The following is a 13229-nucleotide window of genomic DNA, read 5'->3' on the forward strand; positions in this document are numbered from 1 at the left end:
ATATAGATAGAGGGATAGATAGATAGATAGATATAGAGAGATAGAGGGATTTAGATAGAGATAGACATCTGATAGTTAATAGATAGATAGATAGATATAGATAGACAGATAGATATATAAATAGATACATGGATAGATAGATAGATAGATAGATAGATAGAGGGATAGATAGATAGATAGATAGATAGATAGATAGGTAGATAGGTAGATAGATAGATATAGATAGAGGGATAGATAGATAGATAGATATAGAGAGATAGAGGGATTTAGATAGAGATAGACATCTGATAGTTAATAGATAGATAGATAGATATAGATAGACAGATAGATATATAAATAGATACATGGATAGATAGATAGATAGATAGAGGGATAGATAGATAGATAGATAGATAGATAGATAGATAGATAGATAGATAGGTAGATAGGTAGATAGATAGATATAGATAGAGGGATAGATAGATAGATAGAGGGATAGATAGATATATAGATAGATACATGGATAGATAGAGGGATAGATAGATAGATAGATAGATAGATAGATAGGTAGATATAGATAGAGGGACAGATAGATATATAGATAGAGAGATAGATAGAGGGATAGATAGATATATAGATAGATACATGGATAGATAGATAGATAGATAGAGGGATAGATAGATAGATAGATAGATAGATAGATAGATAGATAGATAGAGGGATAGATAGATATAGATAGAGAGATAGATAGATAGATAGATAGATACATGGATAGAGGAATAGATAGATATAGATAGATAGAGGGATTTAGATAGAGATAGACATCTGATAGTTAATAGATAGATAGATATGAGAGAGACAATAGATAGTTAATAGATAGATAAGAGATAGATAATAGATAAATAGATAATAGTGTTACAAGGTTATGGGGGACATGTTAAGTGTGGAGGGATATATAATATATATAGATAGATACAGATACTGTATATTATATTCTATAGTCTATATAAGGTATACATTAAAAAAAATAATATATATATACTGTATACATAAATTTTTATTTCCACTTTTTGAGACTTGAGATTGTTTCCTGATTTTCAGAAATACAGCATTGTTTTGTATTTTATTTTATTTTTTTTGAAACATGTAAAACATTTACAGACATCCTTCCAATGAGTAAGGGCTGCCATATTTCTTTCCTTGTGACCTGATTCTTCCTATGTGTTACACACCGACCATAGAAACCTTTCCCAGCTGTGCAGCTATGTACTCATGTGGGACAGAGCTGTGTGTGGTGAGTAATAGGTTTCAGCAGCCCGGGGAGAGTTTCCCTCTGCAGAGGTGGTGACCAGGCAGCACAGCACACCGCCTCCTTCCTGCCCAGGTGAGTCACCACTCCTGGTTTCATCCAGGTGACCTGTGACGTCACTGCTCTCCTCTATATAATCACCTGTAGGAGGCCCTGGTTTTGACTCTTCTTTCTGGAGACTTGATCCCTGGCTCCTGTGGACTTTATAGCTGGATTCTTGCCGCTGAGCTTCCTCCTACTATCCGATTCTGAGGATCTAGCAGAACCCCCAGGGCACTGGTTTCGGTGGGGGAGGGGGTGCTGGAGTATCCAGGTGTAACTAGAGAACAGCAAGTTTCGTCCTTGTTTGTGATTCAGGGAGGGACCTGTCGGACCGGTCTGACCTGGTATAAGGAGGAGGAGGAAGAGACTTTAGGTGAAGGCTCAGGATCAGACCCCAAAGGATACAATCCAGGCAGAGGTGTCCAGAAAGATGAAGACCTCCACTATGCTAAGGCTTGGAGCTGCCCTGCTCTGCTGCCTCCTCATCACACAGGCTCAAAGCCAAGGTGAGTCCTTACTCCAACTCCTGGGGTCCTAAACTGTAACTGAGGCCAATAATCCAGCCCTGTGCCACACTCGGGTGTGTGCAATGTATCAGGCAGAGATTGATGCAGAGCATAGTGATACAATGTAACAAGGTTGTGTGACCCCATCACACCCACCAGTTATGGGGACCAGCCTGCTGGGTCTTGTAGTGTCTCTGAATGTGGTCATCTAAGGATATCCCCACCCTTATTGGATGATTACTTGGTCATCTTATATTCTGATCCGTAAATTAGATTATTGATCAAACCGTTACCAATCACTATCAACGGGCTGCACTTGCTGCATCTAGTAGGGGGACTTGTTTGCCCTCAATCGATTTTTCCCGAAGGGGATCAACTACCATATTCCAGGGTTTATAGTCCCAATCTCACCCGGGCCAAAGAACCATTGAGGGCCTCTTGGACTCAAAGTGTGTGTGTGTGTGTAATATTATATATATATATTTTTTTTCCAACTTGTGTTGTTGCAACCCTGTGACTCTGCTGGTAACCACTACCCCCAGCATAGCCTTTGCTGGCGTCTGTCTTTTGGGCCACATATTGCACATAAGTGTTTTAGTTTTTGTTTGGTTTTTTTTCTCCAACTTTCTAAACTTTTTTTAAGTTTTTAATTGGAGAATTTTTGCAAAAAAATGTCATGTGAACACACCCTTATGTCCCTTATTGCTTTTTTTTTCACATATTGGCCCAGAGACTCATTAGAAGGCTTTACTCTTCAGTAGATGGTGGTGTGTTGCCTCTATAATCAATGATAAGCGGTGATATGCAGGTGTATGGGTTATCTGCAGGCCAGCACTGATAAGATAACGTATCTGTACTGTTATTTTTAATTTTTCGTTTGTTCTTATGGTTATATAACCTGAGCAGGTATCGTGCCCAGGTTGTTTCATGGCTCTATCCGTTTGGCAAGGGGCTGCTTCCCGCCCAGGCTGCCTGCATGAGGTGTGGCTGTGTAACAAGATGGCGCTGGGTTGTGCTCCCTCAGGGGGAGGGGGGCAGGTGGGCCTATTATCCCTCCATACACCTGTGACGTTACAGGGAGTGGTGCTGACTGTACCTGGGGCTGTAGTATCGTGTAGACTTGTCTATTATGACTGTATGGTGGAGAAGGGGGATGGGGCGCGCTCAGTGCGAAAATACAGCTACCTATATGACTAATGTACAGATTTGCCTAGATCTGTAATTATAACTTGTCTATTTGGTTCAATGTTTAATTTTGGTAAATTGCACAGGAATATTTAGACACTTTGAACTGAAGTCCGTGTGAAGCTTATGTTGCAAGGGGAATATTTTTACCTTTGTCACCATAGCCTCCTTTTTGGTAAGGATAGTTGGGCAAAATACTGAATTGTCCCCAATGGGTGTCATAGTTGCTGACTTTCATGTCGTTAAACTGCTACGTATTGAGACTAGGTGCGCTCCCATCCTTGGGTACAGGTTCGGTGTACCTACCCACTAGTAAAGGCTTCACGGCACCTATGGGCAAAATACATAAAGTTGGATTTGTGTAATATGGACTTTTTTTTTTTTCTCCAACCTTTGCATTGCAGTTACTTTTTGGTTACGCCCCTCACTCCTTCCATACAGAGTTGTTGGATGACCAATGGTTTCGGCTGAAGCTCAGGAACTGAAGAGCGCTTCATTTGGGCTTGTGACAGAATGATCTGTTGCTTCTTGGGAAATGTGCCCCAAACTGCAAAAGTGTGCTGTGATGGCTCACCCTAAATCATGTAATGGCTTTCATATAACAGGGCAGTTGTATGACCATTGCCATTAATTCCCAGTATGTGGGCCATATTAGACTGCCCTGTTCCTAGGCTTTGGCTGGCCCTAAGCAGTATATGGCTTCAGATCACTTTACTTCCCCTCCCAAAGTCTAAAAAAGTAAGTCTCCCATACACAAGGAAAGTTGCCCGATCCCACTGATTGTTGGCATTGGCCAACCTCCTAATGCGAGTGGTCCTGACTTTATCCCGCCATGGCTGGAGACAGACATTAATTTCCCACTGCCCAGTCTCTCCAACCTCTTGTCCTGTAGCAGAAAAGCTGCTGCCTCACAATTCTGGTTTCTCATTGCCCCATAGAGAACATAGGAACGTTGCGTAGAGCATTCCTGTGTATGGGAGTCGGGAGAGGGCCATTGGGCCATCAGGTATCTGATTTATTGCAAAGACCCATAGATGTTGTCTGAACCTGACAGGAGAATGGATGACAATGAAAAATGCATCAGTCATCCTCGGATCCCTTATTTTGCTCTCCTGTATGGCTTGCCCTCTCCTTTGGTGCAGTTTACCCTTTAAACTCCATCTTCCAAACAAGGACTTGTTCTTTGGGTTGTCTGGCCTAAATCCATAAATCTGCAGTCAGTCCAGACTTGTGAATCCTCACATTGCGCACACTGTTCACTGTGAGGATTCACTGGTGTCAGAAAGCTAAGAATGGCAGTCACATGGCTGTGAATATGATATGTATACCCCCAGCCAGAATCCAACTAGAGGGGCTAAGCCTCAATGTAATGTAGTGAGCTAGCCAGTGTCCCTCTAGTTGGATTATGGCTGGGGTTTACATATTGCATACTCATTCCCATGTGACCACTGTTCTTGGCTTTGACACTAGCAAATTCTCAGCACACAATGTGAAGATTTAAAAGTCTGAGCTCTTATGGCTTTAGACTGGACAACCCCTTTAAAAGGGAACTTTTCACCAGATTTTTGCTCCCTCATCTGAGCAGCATAATGGAGACCCTGATTCCAGTGCTGTATCACTTACTGAGCTGTTGGCTATCATTTTGATGAAATCACTTTCTCTGCTGCAGTTATACAGGGCTCATGAACATCCTGGGCTACCTGCAGCACACAAAGTAGTCTTACTGCTGATCAGTGATTTTTATCAAAACTACACTAAACAGCCCAGTAAGTGACACATGGCTGGAATAAGTATCTCTGCCCCTTCATCATGCTGATCTCAGATTAGGTGGCAAAAACCTGATAACAGATGCCCCTTTAAGGAGTGGCATCTTGTTTCACTCTTTAAAGCTGACTGGCTCGTGCTTCGCCCATGGCTCCTTCCTTGGCCTTTGGAGTTCCATGGACATAGAGTATTTCACGGCAAATTAATTTGTTTTAAAACTGCTTGGAGAAATCAATACAGCACACATGTTTGTGCTATATGGCGTTTGTTTTATTAAATCATGTGACCAGCATATATAGTATCCCAAACAAAGAACTATACACAATAAAAGCCGCAGGGTTTTGTATAGAAATGTGAAACTTCCCCACCCATCAGTCTTAGCAGAACTCTATGACTTCATTCAGTTACAAGACAAGATGGTTTCTATACAACACAAAATGGCTTGTATTCTCTCACATTGCAAAATTTAGTGTAATTTTGGCAAGAAAGTGCTAAGAGCAGGTTTTACTTTATGGGACTATTACCATAACAACCAAATAATGATGGTGGTCTCTTCATGCTTTTAAAGTGGGCATGTACATGTAATCTGGTTTATAATGTGTGGGGATGGTAGTCCTCTGGTGGGATGCGTTGTGTATGGGTGGGAAGTAGGTGGGTAAATGCCCTAAAATATTGGTAAGAAGTAAAGCTAATTTTTTTTTTTTGCAAAAGAGGGATAATGTTGTTTTTTTTTTTTTTTTTTTTTAATATACTTTTCACAAATTTGGAATGCATGTTTAGTCTGCAAATATCTACTGGTAATGTGCAGCCCAAGCAGATGCATGGCTCATTGCAGGGTGACACTGATATCAATGGGGGGTTTCTAACCTGTAGACTTCAGTTAATAGAATCTCAGTTCAGAAGATCTGTGCTGGTTGTTGCTGAACTGTTGTTGTACTATGCACCAGTTTGAGCTGCTCTTAATCAGTAACTCCATAATGGTGCCCATAACTGCTCTCGCTGGGTCATTAGGTGTGAGCTGCGCTTGAGAGATTTCCGTGCTTGGAATTCCAGTATATGATTTGTAGTCGTGTGAATATAAATATGGCTGTGAATTTACAATGCAATGTCTTTTCCTCTACAGACTGCAAATGTGACACACACTTCGATGGTAAATGTACCGGTGCGCCCCCTAGCTGTGCGTGCACACTCTCAATAGGACCTGACACAAAGGAGGTGGACTGTACTAAATGTAAGTAGTGCGCATCTTCAGTACTGTATACCCTGCAAAGCCGATGTTGGTGCACATTTGTATTGAGCTATGAGCAATAATGTATTTAGGGGCTTGTGTAAAGGGTGTTCAGCAAGGAAAGAGTTAAGGAACTTTCGAAATAGGAATAAAAGTTCTACTTTGCTGCAGAGCATCGGGTGTTTTTTTTTATTGTTTTTTTTTTTGTAACCCCCACCCCCGGCTGAGTGATCTGCAAAAAAATATTCCATATCTGTAAGAGCTCCTAGGTCTGACTTTCTGCCAAAAAAGTTGTTGCCAGAATCATTTGGAAGAATAGAGGTAATAAATATGTGCACCAAAACAAAAACCTCACAGTAAATGTTTGTTTTTAATAAAACATGGGATGTTGCGTGGGTGTTTATTAAAATAGACTTTCTGCCCACCCTGTTAAAGATGGTAACAGCAAAGACTGAGTTGTGAACTTGCACATCTTGGTGAGGGGAGAAAGCATGGACAGTGACAGGGAGGGCAGAGAAACCTGCTATAGACAAGAAATGGCATTAAAATGAAAGCTGTTAGAATGGGTGCAACATCCTGTATACAGATCTCACATCCAACCTGAACTATTAGGCTATGTGCGTACTATGACCATGACTATGTTGGCCACAAACGCAATGGTAAACGCATGCATTTTAACTGCGCTTCAGTGTGTTTTTGGCTGTGTTTTTGATCACTGTTTTTTGCTGCATTTTTCAATGCATTGCATGGGTGAAAAACGCAGGAAAGATTTTTTTTTTTTTTTTTTTTTTTCCCCAAACGCAGCTAAAAAAAAAGCTGTGTGCAGACAGCAAAAATTAAGTTATTGCCTTTTGCTGGGGAAGCAAAATCATGCATTTTTGAGCCCAAAAAATGCTCAGTGTGCACATAGCTTTAAAGAAATTTCTACAAGATAAACTTATCTCCTCCAACTTACAGTTTGTTTGTTTTTTTTTGTTTTTTTTTTTTGTTTTTTTAACAGTGATTCCAAAATGTCTGCTGATGAAGAAGGAAAGCCTTGGTACAAAAGCTGGGAGAAGACAGAAACCTGCAAATGCCCTTATTGACAATGATGGCCTCTACAATCCTGACTGTGAAGCAGATGGCACATTTAAAGCCAGGCAATGCAATGGCACAAACACCTGCTGGTGCGTCAACTCTGCTGGAGTCCGAAGAACCGAAAAGGGAGACCAACAAACCAAGAAGTGTCCCGAGCTTGTCAGGACTTTGTAAGTGTCGACCTGTCGGTGTTCAACTTTACATTAGTATCATTCTTATTTTTGATTCCTGTAGTGAATCTAATTAGACCAGAATATGACCTCTTTGGTCAGTTATTGTCCACACTTACTAATGCGGTCTTGTTAGGTTATGTAATAGTGGCACTATGTGGCAGCTTTCTAGTCTGCAATATTTCACTTAAATTTTGAAATAGAAAATCCCTTTAAGATCAATTGGCTCACTAATGTCAAAAAACAAACTCTACACTAAATTCCCTCGCTCCATTCACTCTGCCGATCTGTGAGTGATTCCCCCTCTATAGTGTGACCACTGCAGCTGATCAGAGCTCAGTTGTGATGCCAGTGCAGTGGCTTGCTGTGTGGCAAACATCTTTGGCTCAAAGTTTCACCGTTGTGAAGCTATGCCCTGTTAGGCTACTTTCACACATCAGTTTTTTTTAATCAGGCACAATCCGGAAAAAAAACTGATCCGGCGCCGGATCCATTTTATCCCCATTGATTTGTATTAGCGCCGGATTGTGCCTGATGGCCTTGCGTTGCATCTGGCTTTTGCCGGATCCATTGTAATTGGCTAATGCGTCGGCCGGATGGAACGTCTCTTGTAATGGTTTTTGTCTCTGACAAAAAAAAAAACACATCACGCCGGATCCGATGCGATTTACGGCGTGATTTACAATGGAAGCCTATGGACGCTGGATCCGGCGTAATGCAGCAAAAAACCTGATGCGGACGCCGGATCCATTTTTGTAAATGAGCATGCTCCAATTTATTGAGAAACACAAACTGATCCAGCAAAAAAAACGGACAACGGATATGCCAGATCCGTTTTTTGACGAATCAGGTATACCAGATCCGTCAAAGGATCAGGCGCATCCGTTTTTGCATATTCTGTGCTGGATCCATTGCATCAGGCACACACCGGATTGTAATAACCTATAAAGGACTCAGGAATCATAGATTCTACTTTTTGAACATTATACATTTTTGTTCATATAAAGTGCTTGTGCAAACAAATACATTACAATTTCATTATACATAGGATGACCATTTTGGAATATAGGGAGGATGTCAAGCCGCACTGTAAGGAGTGATACAATACTTGCAGTACCTGCATTTACCCGTATGGAACGGCCAGTTCGATTTGTATATGGACATATAAGCCTATCATGTGTCCACAGGGTTTGGCCAAATAAGCATAAATAGTATAGCTGTAATGTTAAATAGTATGATGCTAATTATATATAAAGGTATAAGCACTTTATCCATTGCATCAGGCACACGCCAGATTGTGCCTGATGCCAAAACACTGATGTGTGAAAGTAGCCTTATCAGAATAAAATGCAGAATTGGTTAACACTTTGGAAATATGGTGCAAACGTTGAGACTTTTTGTACCCTCCTTCCCCACTTCTAAAACGTGTAGCGTACTGTGTTATCGTAAATATTTTTTTTTATTTTTCCTTACAGCTGGGTGATTGTTCAAATGAAGCGCAATAACACGGACAGTGTGACCGATGCAGATGTGAAAGCGTAAGTTACCTTTGCTATATACTTGTATGACAAATACAATATAGATTTTTTTTTTTAATTTTTTTTTTTTACTCTAAATTTACACTTTCTTCCATGTAACAGGGCACTGAAGACCTTGATCACAACCCGTTACAAGATGCCTGAGAAATACATTGACAATATTGAGGTGAGTGATTGTCTTGTTTTTTTTTTTTTTTGAAGTTCAGGTAGTTATTCATCCTGATGATGATAAAACCAGATTATTTTGTCATTGTCTGCCAACCATTGTCAGGCTAAGCTGGCAATCATGGGTCCCATAGACTGCCAGAACAGTGGTCCCCAATTGCTTTCCAGACTAATGAAGTGTCCACCTTGGTGCTTCATTGTCAATGGCAGTGTTCCCTCAACTCCAGTCCTCAAGGCCCACCAACAGTGACAGTCTTCAGAATTTCCTTAGTATTGCACAGGTGGTGATTCCAAACACATGTGAATTGCTAAGGAAATCCTGGAAACATGCACTGCTGGTGGGTCTTGAGGACAAGTTGAGGGGAACACTGGTCTTCTGGACTGATGTAAGAGCTCCGATTACCCAATCCGTCCCATAGACCTTTAAAAGATCGACAGACTGACCTTGTAAATAAGACCCTTGTTTCAGCCATCAATAGGTGATGGGACCCAGCCATTGGTTTCACATAGCTGTGATTAGCGGGATGCTTGGAGAAAATGCCTTTGGCAGATAATATACACCTGTTACATCTCTACCCAATTTTCTTCTCTGCAGTTGGAGGAGGCTTACATCTTTATTGATTTGAAGCAAAATTCTACCCAGAAGGCTGCCGGTGAAGTTGACATCACTGATGTTGGATACTACATGGAAAAAGATGTAAGTGTCTCCATATTCTGTATCTAATGGTGTTTGCTCAACTAGCCTAAAATTTTAACCTTGTTCTATCACAGTTGGAGGGAACCTCCAGGGTGTTTGTGGCATGACCTGTGTTAAATGTGAAATACTTTCTCCTTCAGATCAAGGGAGACAACCTCATGCAAGCTGATAACCCATTTGCAATCCCCATCAATGGCAAAAACTTCTTGGTTCAAGAGCCGATTATCATGTACATCGATGAGAAGCCTCACGAGTTGTCCATGAAACGCCTCACCGCTGGTGTGATTGCTGTCATCGTCGTGGTGGTTGTGGCTATTGTGGCAGGAATAGTGGTCTTGATCATCACACGGAGGAAGAAGGGCAAATATGAGAAGGCCGAGGTAAGAGATGGATCGTAGAAATGGGAGGTTGGGTGCTCATGAATTTTTCTCCAACTAGTATTTGTAGGTATATCTAGGTACCAAAGAGTTGCCCTAGGCCTAGTGATGACATAAGACCTAGCTTAATGCCAGGTTTTTCTTCTTGGTCATTGACAGTTCAGCACAAAATATTCAGAGCTCTGCTTCAGTGGCCATGGACTATCAAACATTTACTTCAGTATTCCTGGTACCTCTCATTAGAATACCCTCAATGTTAGTGAGAAGTGATGCACTCATAATGCAGGGCCTTAGTTTGGTGTCCTTATCTGGTGCCCACAATACCAGAGTCCTATAAAGAACCTATTGGGCTATGGCTACACAGCACTTTGGCTAAGACATGGGTCATCTGGGTGTTGCAGCTACTGTACTTTGCAGTACCAGTGAATGGGGTCACATTCCAACAATAAAAAGAACTCAAATAAGCAAGTCACATGAGAAATTTAGACCAGTGGGTGTAGCTGTGATTAGGCTTGAGTGGACCCATGGAAGTACAGATTTATTGAAGTTCAGTATGAGACCTGAACTAGACCCTGAACCCCCATAGACATCAAGGTGGGGGGGGGGGGGGATCTGAATGTTGCTGTGAAATGGTCGTAAGGGCTAGGGGCTGCATAAAAGCAAAATGGTTTTGGGGTGGGTTAAGAGCAGAACAATAGCCCTGCAAACAAATGTGGGTGAAGAATACTTAGTGGGTTCCCCCGAGTATTGATATCAAGCCCAGGTAAAGCAGAGGGCTGCAGCTGTCTGCTTTACCTGTTATCTATCAAAAAAGGGGGCACCCAAACTCTGACACTAAAGGCCCCATCACACACAATGAGAGAGATTGCTGAGTCAGTTTCTGTGACGCAGCAAAGGTCTCAGCAGCAATCTTATGTGTGACACCTACCAGCGATCAGGCCCCTGCTGTGAGGGCGCCGTTCGTTGCAGAATGGTCTGGACCATTTTCTTCAAAGGCGATGTCCCAATGACCGCCAAGATCGTTATACAGGTCGCTGCTGTTACTGTGTTGGTAAGGCCTGACTGTGATATCTCACCAGTGACTTACTGTGTGTCACCAGGTTTACAGTTCGGGTTCACTCAGCCCTTCTTGTGACAGGACTGTTGGTTGCAATGTGTCGAACTACTTGCACTGTGATTTATTGGCAACAGCTCTCAAACTTTGGCTTTGTAACCGGTCATGGCCAAAGTTGCGTTGGTCCTTGGCTTAAAATGACTAGACTATTAGAATGTTAACACTTTGGGGGGGGGGGTTTGTCCTTGTGATCTCACTTTATTTTATTTTTTTTGACAGATGAAAGAGATGAATGAAATGCAGAAAGAACTCAACTCATAAATGTGACGTGTAAGGAGCTACAAGAAAACGGCAGCTGCCACATGACTGGTGTCCAATACTTGTGTGCTTGATCCATCGTGAAGCCGTGTGGCTGGAGGTGGAAATAACTTCCAAGCTTATTGTGCAGAGTTAGATATTTATCTTGGCGATTCCTCCACAGAATCGTGTGCCTGACATTTATGTATAGTGTTCGTCATCTTTGCGTTAGTGGATGTGTTTTTAAACTTTGTAGATCTTTAAATGCCCTTAACTGAGGGGCATTTTGGATGGACTCAGGTTTTATGCTCAAACTACTTACTGGGGACAATCTTTGGCCCACGTTTTTGTAAAGAGACAGGAGGGTGGGGTGGGAGGGTTTATGGTTTGCCTGGAATCCAATTTTTTTTTTTTTTTCCCCCTTTTGTAAATATCAGTGACTTTTTATTATGTAAATTGGATTAAATAAACAATGGAAAAGTTTTGGTTTACCCAGAGTCATGTTCTTGACAAAAGCATCAAACATTCAGTGTAATATATAAATATCGATCTACATTCTAAAACTGCAGGCACTCATGACATTCCACTTCTTTTTTTTAATTTTTTTTTAAATTATAATTTTTATTTATTTTCAAAAGCAAACAAGTCATTACATAAAACAAATAATATTAATATCAACAAAATTATCAGCAAAATGACAAGAAAATGGTATCGCTCAATTTACAATTCAGTACAACATCTAATCAATGTTCACAGTACTCACAGTAAGACTCAGAATCTAATACCTCACGGAAACCCTTATAACTAACTCTATGAATGAATTTGCAACCATCCTGTGAGACTCTCCTACTCCCCTTCCCCCCCCCCCCCCACTACTCAAACCCACTCCCACCTCCAATCCTCCGAGTGTACCACCTAACTTCTCAGAGTGATACCACGCCGTCTCCTTAAATGGTGACATTAAGCGTTCTATTTCCTCCGAATTGAAGTATGTTATAATAAACTCCCTCCACTTTTTGAAGTGAGTGCCCAATCATCCCGACTTCCTTCCAGCATCAAGGCTCTCCAACTTCATCAGCCGTCTTATATGGATTATTACTTCGAACGAGGGTACTTTTGACTCCAACCAATATTTCAGTATCATCCTCTTTGTAGCATGTATGATTACATGTATAAGTAAAGGGGGATGTCTACTCCTCCTCCCCTCGACGCTCACCCCCTCCCAAGCATGGAACAGAACCAGAGTAGGGGAGAGAAGGAGTTTGATGTCCCAGAGTTTAGCAACACACTTCGATACTTGGGCCCACAGTGGCTCAAGGTGGGGACACAGCCACAATCCATGGTAGAGATCCGTTGCTTCTAAATTGCATTTCAGACAACGAGTAATCCTCTCGGGATTCTCAAGCTTTCTGGGCAAATTGAATGCATAGATCGCCCGATGCATCACTTTATACTGAGTCTCCCGCCACTGCTCATTCAGTATTGCCTTTCGTAGGGCCCTCCACCCCTCCCTGATCTTTGTTCCAATGTCTGTGTCCCCTAGTTGCTTTTCCCATGGCTTAAAGAAACTCTCTGGCTGATAGCCAGTCAACTGGTCTCGCATTGCCCCATATAAAGATGAAATTGACAAGGACGTTTGTGCCAACTTGACCAGGCCGTCAAATGTATTGACACCTCCAACGATATGTCTTGCAATTGAGCCATAACCTTATGCTTCACCTGATCATACTGGATTATTTGGTTAGGATTCAACCCATAATTGCCTACCAATTCTTCCCTCCCCAACCATCTTGGCTCAGAAGGATGAAAAAGATGGGAGACCCTCTGTATACCTTTCTGCC

At 41.7% G+C, this 13229-nt stretch overlaps 1 protein-coding gene across 1 annotated transcript; it reads left to right on the top strand.

Annotated features, from left to right (window-relative positions):
- The first annotated feature begins 1445 nt into the window (after positions 1 to 1445).
- Positions 1446 to 11879, top strand: EPCAM (epithelial cell adhesion molecule). Its single transcript, XM_075339208.1, has 8 exons — positions 1446 to 1836; positions 5909 to 6016; positions 7014 to 7260; positions 8736 to 8798; positions 8901 to 8964; positions 9559 to 9660; positions 9801 to 10040; positions 11371 to 11879. The coding sequence occupies exons 1-8, from the start codon at positions 1761 to 1763 to the stop codon at positions 11410 to 11412; spliced, it is 942 nt and encodes a 313-aa protein (XP_075195323.1). The 5' UTR covers positions 1446 to 1760; the 3' UTR covers positions 11413 to 11879.
- The last annotated feature ends 1350 nt before the right edge of the window (positions 11880 to 13229 follow it).

Source organism: Anomaloglossus baeobatrachus, chromosome 3 (genome assembly GCF_048569485.1).
Source record: "Anomaloglossus baeobatrachus isolate aAnoBae1 chromosome 3, aAnoBae1.hap1, whole genome shotgun sequence".
In the NCBI taxonomy this organism is placed as follows: Eukaryota; Metazoa; Chordata; class Amphibia; order Anura; family Aromobatidae; genus Anomaloglossus; species Anomaloglossus baeobatrachus.